We start from the raw sequence: 23,404 nt of genomic DNA, 5'->3' as shown, positions 1-23,404 counted from the left end.
AAGGGGATAATCACTGACAATCCCAAAAATAAATCATTTACACATAATACAAAATGCAGGTCATAGATAATCCTTTAATCTCACCAAATATCAGTGGCCACAGTGACGGGTTCCTGGTGTACAATCTCAGGTGCAACAAACTCCGGTGTACCAAACATACTGTACTGATGTCGGGATGTGTCTACTTCCTGGCAGAAGCCAAAATCACAAATCTTGATCTCATCTCTTGGCGGATACACCATCAAAATATTTTCAGGCTACACAGAGATGGAAAGTAGAAAATGAAGGTAGAGAATCACATAATGAGTAATAGTTGACAATAACTAAAAATCTCACTTTGATATCCAGATGCATGATGTTCATACTGTGAATATGACCAACCCCTTCCAGAATTTGTTGGACATATGACTGAACCTGAAAGAAAAATAATTTACCAATAATTATTCAATTTGTAAAACTTTAATGTTTTGTCAAATTAAATTTGGGCTTGTACTTCATTTTCTGAGACACATCCTCTCATTAACAAATGGTCCAGAAGTCCATGAGAACAGCAGCTGGAGATGTTGTTAAAGAACTTACAGATCAAGTATGTGATCAAACCCATACCTAATTTGGCAAACTGAAAAGGGAGGATACATTTCTGTGATTAACACCAGGGTGCGCCGGGTGCAAAAGAAGTCCAGCAGACAGGCCACTCTGGGGTGAGCGAGACGAGAAAGAAGATCTCTCTCCTGGAAGGCCCTGGTCCGAGAGCTAGTCCGCAGAGGCAGAAACTTGGCGCCAAACACTTCGCCTGTTCTTCTGTGAATGACACGCTTCACCACCCCAAATGTCCCCCTAAATCACAAAAAGACAAGTTCATATGTTGTGCCTTAAAAAAACAAACATATCAAGTTGAAAGTGAAAGTGACCTTCCGATTTCCTCATGGACATCATAGACTGAGAATAACTTTCTTCTCTTCCCCAGCTCCAGCTCTCTCTCCTGAGAATCAAGCAGACCTACAAAAAAACCCACAAAAACTTGTAAATACATTTAGCATATGGATGGCAATCCATATATATTCTTCACGTTTCTTAAGAGTACAGATGCTTTTGTCATGCATCATACCTCAGCTGCTCTAATCATTCATTTTTATTGATATTTTGATGGACTAAACCGATGTTGATGCAGATTATCACTGCTGATGTCTGACCTTCCTCGACTGTTAACTGAGCTTCACAGGAGGCATGGCCGGAGTCATTGTGAGCGAAGCAGGTGTATATGCCACTGTCCTCTCCTTCAGGGCACAGTATGGTGAGGCAGCAGCGAGCACCATGTTGGACTATCTTGACATTTTCGTTGACTGCAAGGTTGTCCCTATCCTTTAATTAGACAGGAGAGAATGTGCTTTCAATAGCAAAACCAAGATCCTTTGATTATCAAACATGTTATTAATTCTTATTGCACTTTTTCCACATTCTGTCACATTACAACCACAAACTATAGTGAATTTCATGGGGATCTGATGTATAGTGTAAGGAAAATAATGCCGCTTTTCAATATTTTTTACAGGCTATGCTGTGCTTTTGTGTTCAGCCACCCTGAGTCAATACTTTTTAGAATTGCTTTTTGCATCATTTATTGCTGAAATTACAGCTGTAAGTCTTCTAGGCTATCTATCCAGCAGTTTGCTTTTCCAGACACTTATTCTCTTTCTACTTTTTCTTTGCGAAATACCTCAATGAAATTGGGTGCAGCATATCAGTGAAAATCAGTTTTCAGGTTTTGCCACAGAATGTCAACTAGATTAAGGTCTGGACGTTGATTGGGCTATTCTAACAATTGAATATGCTATATCTAATCCATTTCATTGTAGCTTTGGCTCTATGTTTAGTGTTGTTGTTCTGCTAGAAGTTGAACTTCTGCTACAGTCTAAAGTAGTTTGCTGCCACTGAAAGTGGTATTCTACCAGAATTGCCATGTATTTAGCTCCATCCATCTTTCCATCAACTCTAACAAGCACCATGCTTTACTATGGAGATGGTATGTTCAGGGTGATGTTCCACCTGGGTTTTTTGCCAAAGTTTAAGCTAATTTGGTCCATTTTACTCTCTCTTCAATCTGACCAGAGCTGACTAAAGTTGGTTGTAACGTAATAAAATGTGGAAACCTTTAGGGTATATGAGTACTTTTGCAAGGGACTTTATAACATTATGTGTTAGTAAGGACATTATAAATATATGAAAATGGACAAACAATATTACTTGGTTAAGTATAAATATCAACACATCCTATAAATACTGCAGACTTATGCAATACTTGTATAATTGCAAATCTAATCCTCTTTGCAACCATTCGAGTTTGGAAAACTCTTTGCATGGCTGATTACCTTGTACCATTGTATCTTAGGAGTGGGCCTTCCTGTGATGATGGCTGTGAATGTTGCTGGTTGGCCTGGCTCTACACACAGATCCTCAGCAGGCACCTGGATGGAAGGAGGGGCTGAGAAGAAAGTTACATCAGTACCGAGCAGCGCATTAACTTATTAATTGATTCTTACATTTAAGAAACCAAACTACCATCTGTGATTTCATGCAAGGGCTCAGAAATGTAGATCTCCTCTTCTTCCTCCAGATAACACGAAGGCTGCTGTATTCCTTGATCCAGTGCAGAAGGGTGAACATCTATGACAGTACTACATCTGGAATTGAAGACAGGTAAAGTTGCTGGCAATGAAACTCACAATGTAGTCTGATCAGAAAGATACTATACTAAATATCACCCAAGTATCCGTTTTAAAAAGTGCATGAAATAAGGACAAAAATTGACCATAATTTTAACAGAGTCAGAGGTCTTGGGAGTAACCTTAATGAAAATTTACATGGAGCAAAAAATCTTTTATGTATTTATAGATTTTAATGGAACACCTCAGCTCCGTGGCATAAAAGATAATTCAAAAGATAGGTGGTTGCCTAACATAAATGCATTTAATTCAAGTTTGATAAACTCAATACGATAATCTTAGCAAACACAAAATCAGTAGATTTCTTCATATTTCAATTAAGTCTACCGAAAATGTACCTTAGTTAGTGTGTGAGCGTAAAAGTCTCTTCTCTGTGTTATGTACCATACCTTGTGCCTTTTTTAACAATATCACCACTGAGTCTGTAAAAATACACCATTGCTGTGATGACCACAGACTCTACAGTAAATCAAATATAATGTCATCCCTATTATTGCTGATATGAGGAAGGATTAGTAGATCTTTTTCTAACGTCACTATCTGAATGAGGAGTACTTAAAGCAGTAAAACCTAAACTGCCACTATGCTTTAGTGAGATTGGTATTCATTGATGCTCAGTTACTTAAAAGGGTGAAACACACTTCATACAAATTAAGATTTAAATAACTTACTGCTCAGAGGATCCAGGGGGAAATGGTATCTTGGCAATGGAAGTGAGGCTGAAATCTGTCTGCAGCCATTTCTTAACAAAGGCAGTGGACCAGGCCTCCGAGTCAGCTTCTAGAAAAACCAAAACACATATTAGGCAAATTTCCAAAATGAAACATTGGTAAATTATTTAGGAAATTGTAACTTTTTTACTAGAGTGGAAAAATTTATTTGTAGAAAGCACATTACCTTCCAGTCCAGAAACAGTAAATACACAGTTTTCTTACCTTGGAGCCATCAGGGTTTTACCCCCTTAACCCACCACCTCAACAGGACATGATCACATGCCCACACCTGTATGGGCAGGAAGGAAAAACTCGCCCAGCACATGACCATCTTGTAGGAGTGGAGAGTTAGCTGGGCATGCGTTGGCAGGAAGAGAGAGGGGTGTGTCGAGTGGTTATTTGTTATCATGAGAGTAATGACTTACATGGAAAGGTCCATGTGAGGAACCCACTGCTTTGGGACTAATGAAGGGAAAATGGGAAACATCATGTCGGTTATAGACAATGAGAAGACAAACAAATATAGTGTGAAAAATACAACAGTATAATTCACTTTCTGAATCCTGGTTAACCAATTTCTGATCTGCTGCACAAAAATATGTTCTTTTCATATTGACATAAGGTTTTCAATATTATCTTGTTCGCTGTTAGCTTTCTTCACCTTTTGTGATCTCTGCATAAAAATATTTTAATAGGAACACATGATGTAGTCTGTTACAACTGATGCCCTCTGTGGAAAGTGGAAACATGATGAAAAACATAAAAACACTCCATACATACGTTTATCAATGTGTTTCAGGCGAGTGGGTGTTGGGGAATACAGTATGATGTCTATGGTGAATGACAGCAACTAGATCCCACTTATTATGGCTACAGAGAGTAGGTTGAAACTGTTATGGTTACATTTGATGTTTCTTTCAGAATATCAGCATTCTGTCTGTAGGAAGTTGTTTGCCTTAATTACATGCATGAGTTGACTTCCATACAATGGAGGGAATTTACAAAGCACTGCAATACGCTCTCCTTGGTTGCATGCACTTTACAAGAATATATATAAATATGGGCAGGCTTGCCTTATTTAATTGTAGGCAAACTACATCAGGACATCACATGGGAAATATCTATGTGTCAGAAAAGGTTAACTATGACTGAGTATGTTGCAAATATGGATAACTAAACATATCTGCAATGAGAAGCAATGTCATGCATTCTTATATAGGTACAGATGAATTAGCCTTTTTGACCAGAAAGAAATCTCCATAGATTTCAAACCTTATTTTTGACAATGTCCTGACCAAAACAAGCAGCAGGAGCAGTTATTTAATGTACACACATACACACAAAGCAAACAAGTTGCTTACTTTTTATGTGAAATGGGTAAGTCAATGTAAAAGAAAAACAACCAAATACCATAAAAACAACCAAATATACGAGTATGTCAGGCATTGCTCTTAATAACAACCAATAGTTTGGACTATAGATGCACCAAGGAATTGGTTTGTGACTGGAACTGAATCATTGCTCTGGATCAGTGACTGGCCAAATAGTACAACAAAAAAATCAGATATTTTTCCAGTGAAGTCATCATGCCTAAGAACTCATGTGTTGACTAGACAAAAACACTATTTGTGATATAAACTGTGACTGAGAGAAGACTCAAAGCAAGCTATTTTCAGTAGTATGGTGTTTTACATTTCTTTTGAATGATCTTTATATTTTCTAATGAGAAATTATCTAAAATCACATAAAATCCCAATAAGCAGGTAAAAGCCATACATAAACCTGAGATCAGAAATTAAAAACAACATTCTGATTAGTGCATCTGTAGTTTGAACACATTTGTCACAATATGCTAATAGAAATTGTCTTTAATATCAGACGCCATGCAGGTTGCACCTTGTGCCATAATACTTTAGAATCTAGTTATAACTGAAATGGTAGCTGGAACTACATTTGATGAAGGACCGTATGAAATAGGGGAAAAGAAACTGTAAGTATGTGAGTAAGATTTCAAAATATGGCAGTTTATGAATGATAGTGTTTTAGAGAAGAAGATACTAATCTGAACTGATTGATGAATATTGTGAATAGATGTCACATAATGTGATGGAAAAAGGGTGATCATGTTTGAAGTAAACCTTGACAATGGCATGTGCTTTAACCCTTTAGAAGCACAGCTAACCTGTTAATAGTATATACCACACATATGAAAACCCTATCATGGGTTTCCACCTTGTGTGGAAGTGTGTTCACTTCAGTGGCTCTGACAGTCCTACCTTTAGCAGGTAAGTCCTGTGGTTGGTCACTCTCAATGTCAACCGGTGGTACAAAGGCAGGACAAAGACCTGCTTTGCACTTGATACAGCCAAGTTCATTCCAGAGCTAAACAAAAGCAAACATTTGTAATTTGGGATTTAAATTACACTGGTTGTCCTAATACTAGGAAAAGAAAAGGAAAATGTGTTTCATACCTCACACTCATACTGTCCAATATCTGCCTCTGTTGCCCTGATAACTGTGAGAGACAAGATTCCACTCCGGGCATCATTCACAATGGAATATGTATTGCTGTCAGTCAGCTCTCGGCCATCTTTAAACCACCTGCAGGCAAAACAATTTCTGCTGTCAGCAGACACATCACCATCAGCTTTGATATCTAACATGATCATCTCTGTGTTCTGCCATACCTGATTCTTGGTAAAGGGGTGGTGAGAGTGGAACATAAAAACTGGATCTCCTCGCCTTCAATCAGGCAAACACTTTCTAGCCTGCTCACGAATCTGGGCGGAGCTGGAGAAAAGAACAATGTGCATGCAAACAACTTGAAAAGAAACCTGTAAGGACAGCCAGATATAGATGTAGTGGGGTAGTAGCAGCAATGTCAGTAATTTCAGAAATGGTAAATGTATTTGTACTACAAGTAGTAAAATTGCATTGATCTCTAATAAAGGACCTTGCAAACGCATCACATCACTTGAACTTTATTAAATTTTGTTACATTCCAACCACAAATTTAATTTTATTTACTGTGATTTTATGTTATAGACTAACACAAAGTAGCGCATTATTGTGAAATTGAGCACAGAGATGTTTCACATTTTTTTATAGATTAAAATCTGTAAAATTAAAATCTAAAAATAAAGTAAAGCACACATATGTTTTTAGTCCCCCTGAGTTATTAATTTGATGAACCACCTTTTGCTGCAATTACCGCTGCAAGTCATTTAAGGTATGTGTCATAATGTTGACTGCCGACCTGACCCACATGCAGAGAACAACCAGAGACAGATAAGTTTAGACGAATATTTATTTTTAGCAAATAATCCTGGGAATCGGGGAAACAAACGGGAGTGGAATCCTCTGGCTGCAGGAGAAGAACAGAGTTATAAACTGGACCCCAGAAAACGCACCAAAAATGATTGTGCAGCTTACAGGTAAGCACGGGTAAATCTGCCAGGGAGGACAGTGAGAAATCCTGGGGTTTGAGAGAGAGTGGTCAGCTTCACCCGCCGTGGTGGTCGGGACATGCCGAACAGGAGGTGCTGGGAGGGTGGACAGGATTCGCTCAGCTGGAGGCTCACAGAAGAGTCAGCCCAAAGGTTCAATCTGGGAATCAGTTCAAACTGATTAACTCCAAGTCTCTGGTCAACTCTGTCGGATCCAGAAGTAATACACCTGGAAGTGTCAGGACAGGGTAAAATCAGTACAGAAGTGAAGCACATCAACCTTAGCTTTCAACAATGAAATCAGATTTCTAGGATGGCCAGAAGCTGTACCACAAAGGCAAAACGCTCAGGCAACGAAGTGCAGGCGCAGCCTCTTCATATACTGCCCAGCTGATGAGCCTGATGAGCTGCACCTGTCCAGCTCCAGCATTTCCCAAAAACCGCACCTGGTGGTAAAATTGGTTAGCTGCAGGAAGATCACACCACGGATTCTGACACTACCACCCCCTCAACGGCCGCCTCCTGGCGGCCCAGGAACAGCAGGTCGAGCTGCACGGAAGTCACGGAGCAGATCAGGATCCAGGATGAAGGAGCCGGGAACCCAGGTGTGATCCTCAGGACCGTAGCCCTCCCAGTCGACAAGATACTGCCACCCACGGCCCCGCTGCCGGGAGGCCATGATCCGGCGGACGGTGTAGGCAGGGTGGCCCTGGAAGTCCCGGGCGGGAGGAGGGGGCATGGCCAGAGGGCAAAGTGTACTGGTCTGGACAGGTTTCAGTTGAGAGACATGAAAAACCGGGTGAACCCGGAAACTGGCGGGCAGACGAAGGCAGACAGAAGCTGGTCCTACAAGGGATTCTATTACGTACGGCCCTATGAATCTGGGGGAGAGCTTATGGGATAGAGATTTTAACAGGATGTCCCGAGCAGCGAGCCATACCTTCTGACCCGGGCGGTACGTAGGTGCGGGAACTCGTCGTCAATCAGCATAGCGCTTATTCTGGGCAGATGTTCTGTGAAGCGCTTCAACAGTTGCATTCCAGATCCGCTTGCAGCTCCTGATGTGGCGTTGGACAGATGACACTGCAATAGCGGTTTCGTCGGCCGGGAACAAGGGTGGCTGATAACCGAGGGAGGCCTCAAAGGGAGTGCGGCCTGTGGCAGCTGAAACGTGAGAATTGTGAGAGTATTCGATCCAGTCCAAGTGAGAGCTCCAGTCGGCAGGGTTGGTTGAGGTCACACATCGCAAGGCTGAGGCTGCTGAGCGGGTGAGACAGAGTGAGCCACTAGCGGAGGTCTAACTGCAGCTCTTTCAGAACGGGCTCGTTTTCTTTCTCTGAGACGGGAATCAAGGCGGACTGCTAGGTCAATATAATCATCTAGTTCCTTAGGTTCCTCCACTAGTGCTAACTCATCCTTTAACGCCTCATCCAAAGACTGAAAAAATGCTGCTTTTAAGGCGCTGGATTTCCAGCCAGATGCCGCAGCTAAAGTGCGGAAATCAATAAAGAAATCTGCTACAGGACGATTTAGCTGTCTTAGAGTCCAGAACCTGCGAGCAAGACTGGTCTTATCAAAACCTAACTCAAATGTTCTTCTAAACTCTGATTCGAAGTCATCATATGATAATTGAAAACTATTACTACCAGAAAACCTCGCCTCTGTCCACTGAAGTGCCCTTCCGGTTAATAAGCCCAGAACATATGAAATCTTTCCCTCGTTGTGTGGAAAAGAGTGGGGTGACCTATTAAAAACCAAAGAGCACTGACGCAAAAAACCGTGACAACCTACCACCTCCCCCGAATATCTTTCGGGATTGGGGGAGGCTACCTCGCGAAAGTGCTGGTGTTGCTGAGGTGGGGGATAAGCGGCTGCGCCCCCTACCGAGGTGGAGGGCTGTGGTGCTGAGGTGGTCTGGTTACAAGCCTGCTGGAGAAGCGAGGCCAGCTGTTCTACCTGCTGACTAGTCTGTCGCTGCTGGTCTAAAACCTTCCGGAGGGTAGATTCATGTCAACGGATCTGCTGGCTGTGCTCGGCTAGGGTCCTCTGGAGGTTCTCCGCGGGGTCCAGTTGGCCTGAGCGTTCTGTCATAATGTTGACTGCCGACCTGACCCACATGCAGAGAACAACCAGAGACAGATAAGTTTAGACGAATATTTATTTTTAGCAAATAATCCTGGGAATCGGGGAAACGGGAGTGGAATCCTCTGGCTGCAGGAGAAGAACAGAGTTATAAACTGGACCCCAGAAAACGCACCAAAAATGATTGTGCAGCTTACAGGTAAGCACGGGTAAATCTGCCAGGGAGGACAGTGAGAAATCCTGGGGTTTGAGAGAGAGTGGTCAGCTTCACCCGCTGTGGTGGTCGGGACAGGCCGAACACGAGATCCTGGGAGGGTGGACAGGATTCGCTCAGCTGGAGGCTCACAGAAGAGTCAGCCCAAAGGTTCAATCCGGGAATCAGTTCAAACTGATTAACTCCAAGTCTCTGGTCACCTCCGTCGGATCCAGAAGTAATACACCTGGAGGACAGGGTAAAATCAGTACAGAAGTGAAGCACATCAACCTTAGTTTTCAACAACAAAATCAGATTTCTAGGATGGCCAGCAGCTGTACCACAAAGGCAAAACGCTCAGGCAACGAAGTGCAGGCGCAGCCTCTTCATATACTGCCCAGCTGATGAGCCTGATGAGCTGCACCTGTCCAGCTCCAGCATTTCCCAAAAACCGCACCTGGTGGTAAAATTGGTTAGCTGCAGGAAGATCACACCACAGATTCTGACAGTATGTCTCTACCATCTCTGCACATCCAGAGACTAAAATCTTATTTGTCTTTGCAAGATAGCTTAAGTCAAATTAGATAAAGACCATCTTTTAACATCAATTTTTGGCACATATTTCCAATTGGATTTCAGTCTGAACTTTGACTGGTCCATTCTAACACATGAATTTGGTGTAAACAAATATTTCAACAATGGCTTTCCTCTTGTCACTCTTCCATACAGGCCAGATATGTAGAGAGCATGAACAGTTTTCCTATCAACAGATTATTCTACCTAAACTGTATCTTTGCACCTCCTCCAGAGTTCCTATGGGCCTGTGTGCTTCTCTAATTAATGCTCACCTTGTTAGGTAAACAGCTGTATGTTCCTAGATTTAAATCTTGGTATATTGTTTAATAACGTAACCCTGCTTTAAACGTTTGTACAACTTTTATCTAGTGTGCTCCTTGTTCTGTATGATGTTTTTTGTTCCCAAAGTAATCCAAGAAACCTCTGAGACCTTTACAGAAAAAACGTTTTTACACTAATATTAAATCCAAATCTAGTGAGCTACATTAACCAATCAGATAACTTTTGAAGGCAAAATTGTATTCAATCTGAATTTCGTTTGGGGATGTCAGAGTAATTATTGCATGCAAAAACTTTCTTTTTTTTTGGTAAAAACTATGAAAACCATGGCAAACAGGCTCTAGGTGAGATGTCAGACAAAGAGCGGTTCAAGAAACCCTCGTGACGACTACTAAATCGAGGCACGTGACGTTGCCTGGTACGGCGGAGCCGGGGTCCCACCCTGGAGCCAGGCTTCCATTATTCTGCTGGGGGACTTCAACGTCCACGTGGGAAACGACAGTGACACCTGGAAAGGCGTGATCAGGAGGAAAGGCCTACCCGATCTGAATCCGAGTGGTGTCTTGTTATTGGACTTCTGTGTTAGTCACGGATTGTCCATAATGAACACCATGTTCAAACATAAGGCAGGAGGTCAATGATCGACTTTGTTGTTGTATCATCAGACCTTCGGCCAGATGTTTTGGACACTCGGGTGAAGAGAGGGGCTGAGCTGTCCACTGATCACCACCTGGTGGTGAGTTGGATCCACTGGAGGAGGAGAAAGCTGGACAGACTTGGCTGGCCCAAGTGCATAGTGAGGGTCTGCTGGGAACGTCTGGCGGAGCCCTTGGCCAGTGATATATTCAATTCTCACCTCTGGGAGAGCTTTGACCAGATTCCGGGGAATGTTGGAGACATAGAGTCCGAGTGGACCATGTTCTCCCCATCTATTGTCGATGATGCTGCCCGTAGCTGCGGGCGTAAGGTCTGCGGTGCCTGTCGCGGCAGCAATCCCAGAACCTGGTGGTGGACACCGCTGTCAAGCTGAAGAAGGAGTCCTACCGGCTGTGGTTGGCTTGTGGGACTCCTGAGGTGGCTGACGGGTACCGTGAGGCCAAGCGTGCCGTGTCCCAGGCAGTGGCAGAGACAAAAACCCGGGCCTGGGAGTTCGGTGAGGCCATGGAGAAGGACTACCAGTTGGCCTCAAAGCGATTCTGGCAAACCGTCCGGCGCCTCAGGAGGGGAAAGCAGTGCTTCGCTAACACTGTTTACAGTGGGGGTGGGGAGCTGATGACCTCGACTGGGGACATTATTGGGCCTTGGAAGGAGTACTTCGAGGATCTCCTCAATCCTGCCATCACGCATTCCCTGGTGGAAACAGCGGCTGGGGACTCGGGGTTGGACTCTTTCATTACCCAGGTTGAAGTCACCGAGGTGGTTAAAAAGCTCTGCGGTGGCAGGGCTTCTGGGCCCTCAGTATCTCAAATCTCTGGATGTTGTGGGGCTGTCATGGTTGACACGCCTCTTCAACATTGCGTGGCGGTCGGGGCCAGTGCCTCTGGACTGGCAGACTGGGGTGATGGTCCCCCTTCATAAGAAGGGTGACCGGAGGGTGTGTTCCAACTACAAGGGGATCTCACTGCTCAGCCTCCCTGGTAAGCCCTACGCCAGGGTATTGGAGAGGAGAGTCTGGCCGATAGTCGAACCTCGGCTTCAGGAGGAGCAGTGTGGTTTTCGTCCCGGCCGTGGAACACTGGACCAGCTCTATACCCTCTACAGGGTACTAGAGGGTTCATGGGAGTTTGCCCAACCGGTCCACATGTGTTTTGTGGACCTGGAGAAAGCATTCGACTGTGTCCCTCGTGATGCCCTGTGGTGGGTGCTCCAGGAGTATGGAAGGAGGGCTCTTTACTAGGGGCCATCCGGTCTCTGTACAAGCAGAGCAGGAGTTTAGTTTGCATAGGCGCAGCCAAGGGCCGGAGGGGATCTGGTTTGGGGACCAGAGGATTTCGTCTCTTCTTTTTGCAGATGACGTGGTCCTGCTGGCCCCCTCTAGCCAAGACCTACAGCATGCGCTGGGGTGGCTCACAGCCGAGTGTGAAGCGGCTGGGATGAGGATCAGCTCCTCCAAGTCCGAGGCCATGGTTCTCAACAGGAAAAGGGTGGCTTATCCTCTTCAGATTGGAGGGGAGTTCCTGTTTCAAGTGGAGGAGTTTAAGTATCTCGGGGTCTTGTTCACGAGTGGGGGAAGAACGGAGCGGGAGATCGACAGACGGATCGGTGTAGCTGCCGCAGTAATGGGGGTGCTGTGTCGGTCCATTGTGGTGAAGAGAGAGCTGAGCTGAAAAGCGAAGCTCTCCATTTACCGGTCGGTCTACGTTCCTACCCTCACCTATAGGGGTTGGACAATGAAATTTAAACACCTGTCATTTTAGTGTGGGAGGTTTCATGGCCAAATTGGACCACCCTGGTAGCCAGTCTTCATTGATTGCACGTTGCACCAGTAAGAGCAGAGTGTGAAGGTTCAATTAGCAGGGTAAGAGCACAGTTTTGCTCAAAATATTCAAATGCACACAACATTATGGGTGACATACCAGAGTTCAAAAGAGGACAAATTGTTGGTGCACATCTTGCTGGCGCATCTGTGACCAAGACAGCAAGTCTTTGTGATGTATCAAGAGCCACGGTATGCAGGGTAATGTCAGCATACCACCAAGAAGGACGAACCACATCCAACAGGATTAACTGTGGACGCAAGAGGAAGCTGTCTGAAAGGGATGTTCGGGTGCTAACCCGGATTGTATCCAAAAAACATAAAACCACGGCTGCCCAAATCACGGCAGAATTAAATGTGCACCTCAACTCTCCTGTTTCCACCAGAACTGTCCGTCGGGAGCTCCACAGGGTCAATATACACGGCCGGGCTGCTATAGCCAAACCTTTGGTCACTCATGCCATTGCCAAACGTCGGTTTCAATGGTGTAAGGAGCGCAAATCTTGGGCTGTGGACAATGTGAAACATGTATTGTTCTCTGATGAGTCCACCTTTACTGTTTTCCCCACATCCGGGAGAGTTACGGTGTGGAGAAGCCCCAAAGAAGCGTACCACCCAGACTGTTGCATGCCCAGAGTGAAGCATGGGGGTGGATCAGTGATGGTTTGGGCTGCCATATCATGGCATTCCCTTGGCCCAATACTTGTGCTAGATGGGCGTGTCACTGCCAAGGACTACCGAACCATTCTTGAGGACCATGTGCATCCAATGGTTCAAACATTTTATCCTGAAAGACGGTGACGTGTATCAGGATGACATTGCACCAATACACACAGCAAGACTGGTGAAAGATTGATTTGATGAACATGAAAGTGAAGTTGAACATCTCCCATGGCCTGCACAGTCACCAGAGCTAAATATTATTGAGCCACTTTGGGGTGTTTTGGAGGAGCGAGTCAGGAAACGTTTTCCTCCACCAGTATCACGTAGTGACCTGGCCACTATCCTGCAAGAAGAATGGCTTAAAATCCCTCTGACCACTGTGCAGGACTTGTATATGTCACTCCCAAGACGAACTGACGCTGTATTGGCCGCAAAAGGAGGCCCTACACCCTACTAATAAATTATTGTGTTCTAAAACCAGGTGTTTCAGTTTCATTGTCCATCCCCTGTATGGCCATGAACTTTTGGTCATGACCGAAAGAACGAGATCCCGGATACAAGTGGCTGAAATGAGCTTCCTCCGTTGGGTGGCCGGGCACTCCCTTAGAGATAGGGTGAGGAGCTCGGCCATCCGGGAGGAGCTCGGAGTAGAGCCGTTGCTCCTCCACAATGAGAGGAGCCAGTTGAGGTGGCTCGGGCATCTATACTGGATGCCTCCTGGACGCCTTCCTCGGGAGGTGTTCCAGGCACATCCCACCAGGAGGAGGCCCAGGAGACGGCCCAGGTCACGCTGGAGGGACTATGTCTCTCGGCTGGCCTGGGAACGCCTTGGGCTCCCCCCGGAGGAGCTGGAGGAGGGGTCTGGGGAGACGGACGTCTGGGTGTCTCTGCTGAGTCTGCTGCCCCCGCAACCTGATCCCAGATAAAGCGGAAAACGACAAGTACAAGTAAGAGTACTATGAAAACCATGTAATTTCCCTTCCACTTTACAATTATCCACATTTTGGTTTTGGTCTATAACATAAAATCCCAACCGAATACACAGATGTTTATGGTTGTAACGGGACAAAATAGGAAGAGAGAGGCTGTAAGGCAACTACCGTAACAGTAACAGAAATAATAAAAGCTTTAAGTAAAGGCTGATTAACGAGAGGAAACATTTTATTACAAGATTGATTGGAGTTGCTGTCCTGTCCAGTATCTCTGTTTTGGATCGGTGAACTACCTTACTCACCTTGTACCACCACCTTAGCCAGAGTGCCGGCACTGCCTATGGAGTTGGTCGCATAGCACACGTACTGACCAGAGTCCTCTGCAGTGAGGCAGTCCAAGACAAGACTGCATGTTCCTGTCCGATCAGCTGCAATAATGTGACGTGGGTCATCCTCCAAAGAAAGACCATCTGTGAAGAAGGAATCCAAATTTTACAGAGCTAAGTGAGTATTATTGTTTGAAAATGTAATACTACTCAGAAAAGGCATGGAGAAAGTTTTAAACTACTTTGCTACTCAGTTAACGTCATGCTCACCTTTTACACCTCTGAATTGTATGACAGATTTGCAAAGACTTCTGTATTAAACTGTAAATACTTCAAGAAGAAATTGAAGAAATGAAAACCTTTGATCCAGCTGACTACCGGTTTTGGAAATCCTGACACTCTGCAGGTCAGTTTGATTGTCTGTCCAATTTGTGCTGAGCAGTCACAAAGCAGTGACTCAAACACTGGGGGGCCTGTTGATAGATGCAAACATAAATATAGAAATTCCTGTTATCATGCTAAATAATTGAAAGCTATTAAAAATCCTCTTCTTTTTATTTGCTGGCTTATCTGAAGAAGATAAGCAGTCCTACAGTTATTGCTGAGGCTGGAGCGGTGCTGCAGCTCCTTCAGGTCTTTCAGCCAGGACAGTTTAACCAGTGTGGAGTTGCTCTGTAAAGTGTAACGGCGTATAGAGCCTCTGTGCTCATGCCACAAGCCCCAGGACCTGTCCTCTCCACCTACAGCTTCCTTTATTTCCACATCATTCAGCTAGAACCAAAAATGGCAAAGCAAAATGACATCAGTCACGTTTCATAGAAGGATGATTTGCTTCACCAAAGTTGCAATATTGTAGTGGAAGAAAGGCAGGAGTGTCACTTACCTTCATTTTGTTCTTAAAGCTGTATGTGTCACGATTCATGCTGGTGTCTTTCTTCACCTTGCACAATACAATACATTCCTTAAAGAGAAACACTTGTCTCTGATGCCCTCTAGAGGTTGTTTTCATTTCTGGAGATTCCCACACCGTAAAGACTCCCTAAAAAGGTAAAATCACAATTTAGAGACAAATGCAGTGAATGTTTTGATGTTATTAGGAATTGAATTCTTCAAGACAAAGATAAGCTGTTGTGGGAGCATGGAAGACAAATGGTTTAATTTGAACTGCTGCAGTATCTTAGTATCAGAAAACTTATTTTGTTTATCTAAAGAAACACTTATATAAAACTGTGTTAACAACAATTGCAATAAAAACAAAAGTTTAAAACCAGAGAATAAAAGCATCCCAGTCTTTTCTTCTTACCTGTCGCACAGGCTCACCCAAGGCAGTAAGAGGAGCTGGATAGTTTTCAATCAGGGACACACGATGCAGGTTGTCTGACCTCCAGGGCAAGCAGGACACTACAGAGAAGGCGTCCTCCAACAGGTAGCAACTCTGGCCACTTTTAGCTTTGTTCTTGATCAGCTCCTGAAAATCAACCAATAATTGTGTGAAATGGCTGAAAGCAGAAATACACCCTGAAGAATGTGTACTGTACGTACAGGGTTCCTTCAGATTTTCCCAATCAAAATTTTTAATTTGGAACATAGTTATGATAGATATTTCTGCAAATACCCACAGTCTGTAGAGATGGATGGATGGATGGTTGTATGGATGGATGGATGGATGGATAAACAATGGGATTTTCAGAATTATGAATATTTTTTATACTCTATAAAATACTGCAAAGGAATCCTTTACATATCAGAGGCAGCAAAATAAACTGTTCAGGAGAGGAGAATTACACATTTACCCGTTATGGTTGTGTATTTCACATTCTTAACACCTCTTTTCCCTTACTCTGTAGTATTCTGATTGGTTGAGAAAACCGATATAATGGGATACAGTCATCTTCAATCTTTTGTCCATTTACACTAGAGAATAACAGTTTACGTGAAATCCCTTATAAAAGTTACATATTACAATTTTCCTGCATCAAAAAGGTTATAAGCAAAAGGAAAATGTTCTTTACAATAGATAAAAATTTGAAGTTATTGGGCTGACCTTCAGTAAAGCCTGGTAAGTTTGAATCCTCTCTACTGGTTGCTGCAGGAAAGTAAGGACATCTATGACTGGGGCGTCGCCAGGCTTCTCAGGTGCTGTTACCTCCTGAAGGGTCATTGGCAAGAAATAAACATTAGGCTGGTCCTATAAAGCTGCCTTTCTAAAAATGTGTATTTCTGCGTGTTTAAATCTAATGAACAGGCATGAAGAGATGTGAATACTTTGAAGTATTGCTGAACAGCCTTCTCACTGATGCAGGCCTCCGCTTGCGATTGCCCCACCATGTAGTGAAGATACTTCTCAAAATGTTCAGCATGCTTGATTAGATACATGGCAACATCATCATCTGTGGCGCACTCTCTTAGACCAGGAAGGATGGAACTGAAAATAAATGTATTACTGAGGATATACACACGTGGACAAAATTGTTGGTACCCCTCGGTTAATGAAAGAAAAACCCACAATGGTCACAGAAATAACTTGAATCTGACAAAGGTTATAATGAATAAACATTCTATCAAAATGAACAAATGAAAGTCAGACATTGCTTTTCAAACATGCAGGATTATGTTAAAAAATAAACTCATGAAACAGGCCTGCACAAAAATTATGGTACCCCTTAATTTTATATTTTGTTGCACAACCTTTTGAAGCAATCACTGCAATCAAATGATTCCTATAACTGTCAATGACACTTCTGCGCCTCTCAGCAGGTATTTTGGCCCACTCTTCATGAGCAAACCACTCCAGTTGTCTCAGGTTTGAAGGGTGCCTTTTCCAGACGGCATGTTTCAAAAGTTCCTTCCAAAGATGCTCAATAGGATTTAGGTCAAGGCTCATAGAAGGCCACTTCAGAATAGTCCAATGTTTTCCTCTTATCCATTCTTGGGTGTATTTAGCTGTGTGTTTTGGGTCATTATCCTGTTGCAAGACCCATAACCTGCAACTGAGACCAAGCTTTCTGACACGGGGCAGCACGTTTCTCTCTAGAATCCCTTGATAGTCTTGAGATTTTATTATACCCTGCACAGATTCAAGACACCCTGTGCCAGATGCAGCAAAGCAGCCCCAGAACATAAGAGCCTCCACCATGTTTCACAGTAGGGACAGTTTTCTTTTCTTCATATGCTTGATTTTTCCGTCTGTGAACATAGAGCTGATGTGCCTTGCCAAAAAGTAAAATTTTTGTCTCATCTGTCCATACGACATTCTCCCAGAAGCTTTGTGGCTTGTCAACATGTAGTTTGGCAAATTCCAGTCTGGCTTTTTTATGATTTGTTTTCAACAATGGTCTCCTTGGTCGTCTCCCATTAAGTCCACTTTGCCCCAAACAACGTCAGATGGTGCGATCTGACACTGATGTTCTTGGAGCTTGAAGTTCACCTTTAATCTCTTTAGAGGTTTTTCTGGGCTCCTTTGTTACCGTTCGTATTATCCGTCTCTTTGTTTTGTCATCAATTTTCCTCCTGTGACCACGTCCAAGGAGGTTGGCTACAGTCTCATGGATCTTAAATTTCTGAATAATATGTGCAACTGTAGTCACAGGAACATGAGGCTGCTTGGAGATGGTCTAATAACCTTTACCTTCAACATGCTTGTCTATTGTCTCTACAGGTCCTTCTCAAAAAATTAGCATATTGTGATAAAGTTCATTATTTTCCATAATGTCATGGTGAAAATTTAACATTAATATATTTTAGATTCATTGCACACTAACTGAAATATTTCAGGTCTTTTATTGTCTTAATATGGATGATTTTGGCATACAGCTCATGAAAACCCCAAATTCCAGTCTCACAAAATTAGCATATCATTAAAAGGGTCTCTAAACGAGCTATGAACCTAATCATCTGAATCAACAAGTTAACTCTAAACACCTGCAAAAGATTCCTGAGGCCTTTAAAACTCCCAGCCTGGTTCATCACTCAAAACCCCAATCATGGGTAAGACTGCCGACCTGACTGCTGTCCAGAAGGCCACTATTGACACCCTCAAGCAAGAGGGTAAGACACAGAAAGAAATTTCTGAATGAATAGGCTGTTCCCAGAGTGCTGTATCAAGGCACCTCAGTGGGAAGTCTGTGGGAAGGAAAAAGTGTGGCAGAAAACACTGAACAACGAGAAGAGGTGACCGGACCCTGAGGAAGATTGTGGAGAAGGGCCGATTCCAGACCTTGGGGGACCAGCGGAAGCAGTGGACTGAGTCTGGAGTAGAAACATCCAGAGCCACCGTGCACAGGCGTGTGCAGGAAATGGGCTACAGGTGCCGCATTCCCCAGGTCAAGCCACTTTTGAACCAGAAACAGCAGCAGAAGCACCTGACCTGGGCTACAGAGAAGCAGCACTGGACTGTTGCTCAGTGGTCCAAAGTACTTTTTTCGGATGAAAGCAAATTCTGCATGTCATTCGGAAATTAAGGTGCCAGAGTCTGGAGGAAGACTGGGGAGAAGGAAATGCCAAAATGCCAGAAGTCCAGTGTCAAGTACCCACAGTCAGTGATGGTCTGGGGTGCCGTGTCAGCTGCTGGTGTTGGTCCACTGTGTTTTATCAAGGGCAGGGTCAATGCAGCTAGCTATCAGGAGATTTTGGAGCACTTCATGCTTCCATCTGCTGAAAAGCTTTATGGAGATGAAGATTTCATTTTTCAGCACGACCTTGCACCTGCTCACAGTGCCAAAACCACTGGTAAATGGTTTACTGACCATGGTATCACTGTGCTCAATTGGCCTGCCAACTCTCCTGACCTGAACCCCATAGAGAATCTGTGGGATATTGTGAAGAGAACGTTGAGAGACTTAAGACCCAACACTCTGGATGAGCTAAAGGCCGCTATCGAACCATCCTGGGCCTCCATAAGACCCCAGCAGTGCCACAAGCTGATTGCCTCCATGCCACGCCGCATTGAAGCAGTCATTTCTGCCAAAGGATTCCCGACCAAGTATTGAGTGCATAACTGTACATGATTATTTGAAGGTTGACGTTTTTTGTATTAAAAACACTTTTCTTTTATTGGTCGGATAAAATATGCTAATTTTGTGAGATAGGAATTTTGGGTTTTCATGAGCTGTATGCCACAATCATCCATATTAAGACAATAAAAGACCTGAAATATTTCAGTTAGTGTGCAATGAATCTAAAATATATGAATGTTAAATTTTCATCATGACATTATGGAAAATAATGAACTTTATCACAATATGCTAATATTGTGAGAAGGACCTGTATAATTTGTCTCTATAATTTTCTGTCTAATCTCCCGAGACAACTCTTTCCTTCGATTCCTCTGGTCCATGTTAAGTGTGGTACAAACCATGTCACCAAACAGCACAGTGACTACCTGTAGCCCTATATATAGGCCCACTGACTGATTACAAGAATGTAGACGCCTGTTATGCTAATTAATGGACACATCTTGATTTAACATGTCCCTTTGGTCAGATTATTTTCAGGGGTACCATAATTTTTGTGCAGGCCTGTTTCATGAGTTTATTTTTTAACATAATCCTGTTGAAGCATGTTTGAAAAGCAATGTCGGACTTTCATTTGTTCATTTTGATAGAATGTTTATTCATTATAACCTTTGTCAGATTCAAGTTATTTCTGTGACCATTGTGGGTTTTTCTTTCATTAACCGAGGTGTACCAGTAATTTTGTCCATGTTCTTTTAAAAATGTCCATTGAGCTCAACATTAATTAGAACAAGTATGGAGAGTCGGGTCTATTACCGTTCATGTAAACCAACAATATCTTTGATGTTCCTGAAGATGATCTCTTTCTGGTTGAGGATGTTAATGGGGATGTGGTGGCTACAATCCAGACGATTAAGCTGGTCAGAGATGAACATCTTCATTGCCTTTACAAACTCCTCTTCTCCATCAATCAAGCCTTGGATCAGCTGACTAAAGATAACAGAAAATACACGGAGATTAGAAGGGAGGCACTACACATTCCACAGTTCAAAGTTTCATTTAAATCCAGTAAATTCTGATCACAAAAGTCACGTTATCAATGTGTTACACAATAAATAAGAATTGCAGACCTCAGCACTCTCCTGTACTCTTCCCCTGTAGACCCAATTCCATCGAGATCCTCTTGAGCAACTCTCCTTTGTGGGAAGATTTCCTGTTGGAAATAAGAGGCAGGCATTTATCATGAAACTGTCATGTCTCTGCTGACGGTTAACCTAAACTGAAGCACAAATTAAATGTGTTTTTTGACAGCTTAAACCAGAGATTTACAAACAAATACATTTGTTCTCACTGTGTGTCATTAAATAAGATACAACTTTTCTTGTTTTAGGTCAGAAGGTTTGACAAAATGAATTATTTTGGAGTATTTTATTACCTGTCTAAAAATCTGAAGTTTACATACACTAAGATTACTATGCCTGATAGACAATAAGAATAAGTTCAGATAATGATGTCATAGCTACGGATGCTTCTGATTCAAAACATTTCAGTTCTATGGAGGCACACCTCAAACACGCTGCTTCCTTGTGTGACATCATGGAAAAACATCCAGAGAAATCAGACAAGAGAACAGGAGAACTGTGGACCTCCACAAGTCTTGTTCCTTTTGTGCAATGTTCAGATACCTGAAGGTGCCATGTTCATCTATTCAAACAATTATATGGAACTATAAACACCATGGGAATGTACAGCCTTTAGAAAGGTTCTACGTTCCAGAGATGAATGTTTTTTGGTGTGAAATGTACATACCAATCCCGGTACAAAAACAAAAGATCTTGAAGATGCTGGCTGGAGCTGGTAAGAATGTCATTATCCACATTGTAACAAGTCCTATGGTGACATGGCCTGAGAGGCAACTCAACAAGAAAGATTAACAAGACATTGGCCAGGAAGTTAAACCTTGGGCACAAAGGGGTCTTTCAAAGAGTCAATTACCCCAAGCACATCTTTATATTAGATAGAGAATTTCATTATTTTGGAGTGACCATGACAAAGCCTTCATCTGACTCACATAGAAAATATGTGAGCAAAGCTAAAAATAAAAATATTTACAATACCATCTCTGATTGTTCTTGCAATCCCAACTGACCTAAAACAGGAAAGGTTTTGTGTGACTTAATAGCAGACAGTGAGAAAAACACATACGGTGTATGTAAATATCTGGTTTCCACTTTACACCTTAACTTAAAACTAGATTCATCAACAACATTTGTAAAACTTACGTTTCTCTTCTTTTCCAGATAGGCAGGACACAGCCATCCCTGTCGAGAGGGGTTGGTTTTGGTTGGTTTGGTCCTCACCAACCATCTGTCAGGATGAACAGAGTCCAGGACCTCCACAAACTGACCCTCTTTAAGGATAAAACTGTCCTTACTTCCAATATTAGGACTGCAGTCAGCTCGAGCTACGTATATTTCACATGTCTGAACAAGAACAATATTAAACAGGTTAGACTTTATTGCTTAGATTATTTTGCTCATCAGATTGTGAATTAATTAAAACACATTTGCTACAAATTTGATTAGAAAGCATTTAAAATGTACCTCTCGTCTGTCCTCTTCGCCCTCTGACTCAGATCCAGACACATTACTAGTTAAAGGTGTGTGGGATCGATGGTGCTTTGGAGATGGTGTTCTTAGTTTAATCTCATGAGGTCCTTTACATTAGAAAAAAGGGAAATATAGTTGAACTGAAAATAAACAATAAGGTAAATAAGATAGAAAGAATTAACAATGCTATTTTTACGATTAAATGTATAGATCACCAGGGGCCTCATTTACAGAGGATGCATACGCACAAAAACGTAGTGCACGCTATTTTCATGCAAATGTTTTGATGTGTTAATAATGAGCGGGACTGTGGAAATGTGTGAACCTCCAAGTCAACTTCATAGCTGGCATACATCCGGTTTCTAGACTCCTTGGCTCTTTGGTGACACTTAGCATGCTGGGAAACTGATATGAAAACAATTGTAGGACACACCTGAGAAACATGTTAAACAGATAATAAACACATGTCTAGGAATTTGCATGAATGCATAATAAAGCAAAGTGCTGCAGAACACACTTTTAACATAGCTCCAGCTTTACTAATGGATGTTGCACATGAAACAACATTAAGAGAGCCAAAATGATTTTAGGGCTCAAGATGAAGACAGTCTCACCAGCCACTTTCGCTAAGAGCAATCCTTTCGAAACTGAGCTCAGAGATGCAGCTAGTCTTGGAGAACACAGCAGGAAGCTGTGTGGTGCCTGTACCCAAAAAGGTACCGACCACACCAGGGTTACTAGAGTAACGCAAGCTGTGTGGCATGAAATTATTCATAAATCAGCCAAATACATCAACTTCCCATGCAATAAAGTTGAGAGGGCAAATATTAAAGCACAGTTTGAAGACAGAGATGGCATTCATAATGTAACTAACATTTTTATTTAAGACAGGTCAAGGGTGGTATCTTATAATCTTGATGTACACTCAATCCCACATTGATTAAAATGTGCAAAGGAAATGGGCTTGAAGTCAAGCATAACATTTCATACATCAGAAGCAGATGCCATGCTTCGGCTGGAAATCCAAGTGTGCTTACTAGTTTTTTCACGTTTGTACATTTCCAAATAAAAATTATTTTAAAAATAGTTTTTTACAATGTCGTAACAATTAATAATAGAAATGTACTGGCAAGGTAATTAATTTCACTGACCTTTAACATCCAACAGTTTCTTAGGAGCTTTCAGAGCAGCTGTTTCTTCGTTGTTATCCTTCGATTGTATCGTGTCAGCTGGTTTTGATACTTCCCTGTTAAAATATTATTAATGACCAGTTTAGTTTCACGAGCACAAGACTGAAGATGAGCAATAAAATGTAGAGACAATGTAAGGAGTACTACCTTGACGTTACTGGAACAGTCTCAACAGGTTCCATCACATCTGGGGCTGTGTCATACTCTGAAGGACTTGACACTGTTAAAGGTACAAATTAAGCAG

General features: G+C 42.7%; 1 protein-coding gene across 1 annotated transcript in view; it reads right to left on the bottom strand.

Moving 5' to 3' along the window:
- obscna (obscurin, cytoskeletal calmodulin and titin-interacting RhoGEF a) overlaps positions 1–23,404 on the bottom strand; it is a 65,107-nt gene that overhangs the window by 5,897 nt on the left and 35,806 nt on the right. The window contains exons 40-64 of the mRNA XM_047374971.1: positions 23,308–23,380; positions 23,122–23,216; positions 21,965–22,077; positions 21,644–21,844; positions 20,492–20,574; positions 20,178–20,351; positions 16,675–16,834; positions 16,454–16,558; positions 15,713–15,877; positions 15,293–15,448; positions 15,003–15,180; positions 14,769–14,882; positions 14,386–14,553; positions 6,124–6,226; positions 5,908–6,037; positions 5,713–5,818; positions 3,395–3,503; positions 2,560–2,681; positions 2,370–2,482; positions 1,194–1,362; positions 912–999; positions 637–837; positions 494–554; positions 337–414; positions 85–257 (exon numbers count right to left, since the gene is read on the bottom strand). Coding sequence (XP_047230927.1) covers positions 85–257; positions 337–414; positions 494–554; positions 637–837; positions 912–999; positions 1,194–1,362; positions 2,370–2,482; positions 2,560–2,681; positions 3,395–3,503; positions 5,713–5,818; positions 5,908–6,037; positions 6,124–6,226; positions 14,386–14,553; positions 14,769–14,882; positions 15,003–15,180; positions 15,293–15,448; positions 15,713–15,877; positions 16,454–16,558; positions 16,675–16,834; positions 20,178–20,351; positions 20,492–20,574; positions 21,644–21,844; positions 21,965–22,077; positions 23,122–23,216; positions 23,308–23,380 — 3,238 coding nt within the window. The remainder of the gene's footprint in view (positions 1–84; positions 258–336; positions 415–493; positions 555–636; positions 838–911; positions 1,000–1,193; positions 1,363–2,369; positions 2,483–2,559; positions 2,682–3,394; positions 3,504–5,712; positions 5,819–5,907; positions 6,038–6,123; positions 6,227–14,385; positions 14,554–14,768; positions 14,883–15,002; positions 15,181–15,292; positions 15,449–15,712; positions 15,878–16,453; positions 16,559–16,674; positions 16,835–20,177; positions 20,352–20,491; positions 20,575–21,643; positions 21,845–21,964; positions 22,078–23,121; positions 23,217–23,307; positions 23,381–23,404) is intronic.

Source organism: Girardinichthys multiradiatus, chromosome 9 (assembly GCF_021462225.1).
Source record: "Girardinichthys multiradiatus isolate DD_20200921_A chromosome 9, DD_fGirMul_XY1, whole genome shotgun sequence".
NCBI classification, from domain to species: domain Eukaryota; kingdom Metazoa; phylum Chordata; class Actinopteri; order Cyprinodontiformes; family Goodeidae; genus Girardinichthys; species Girardinichthys multiradiatus.
This window is presented reverse-complemented; position numbering and strand designations above follow the sequence as displayed.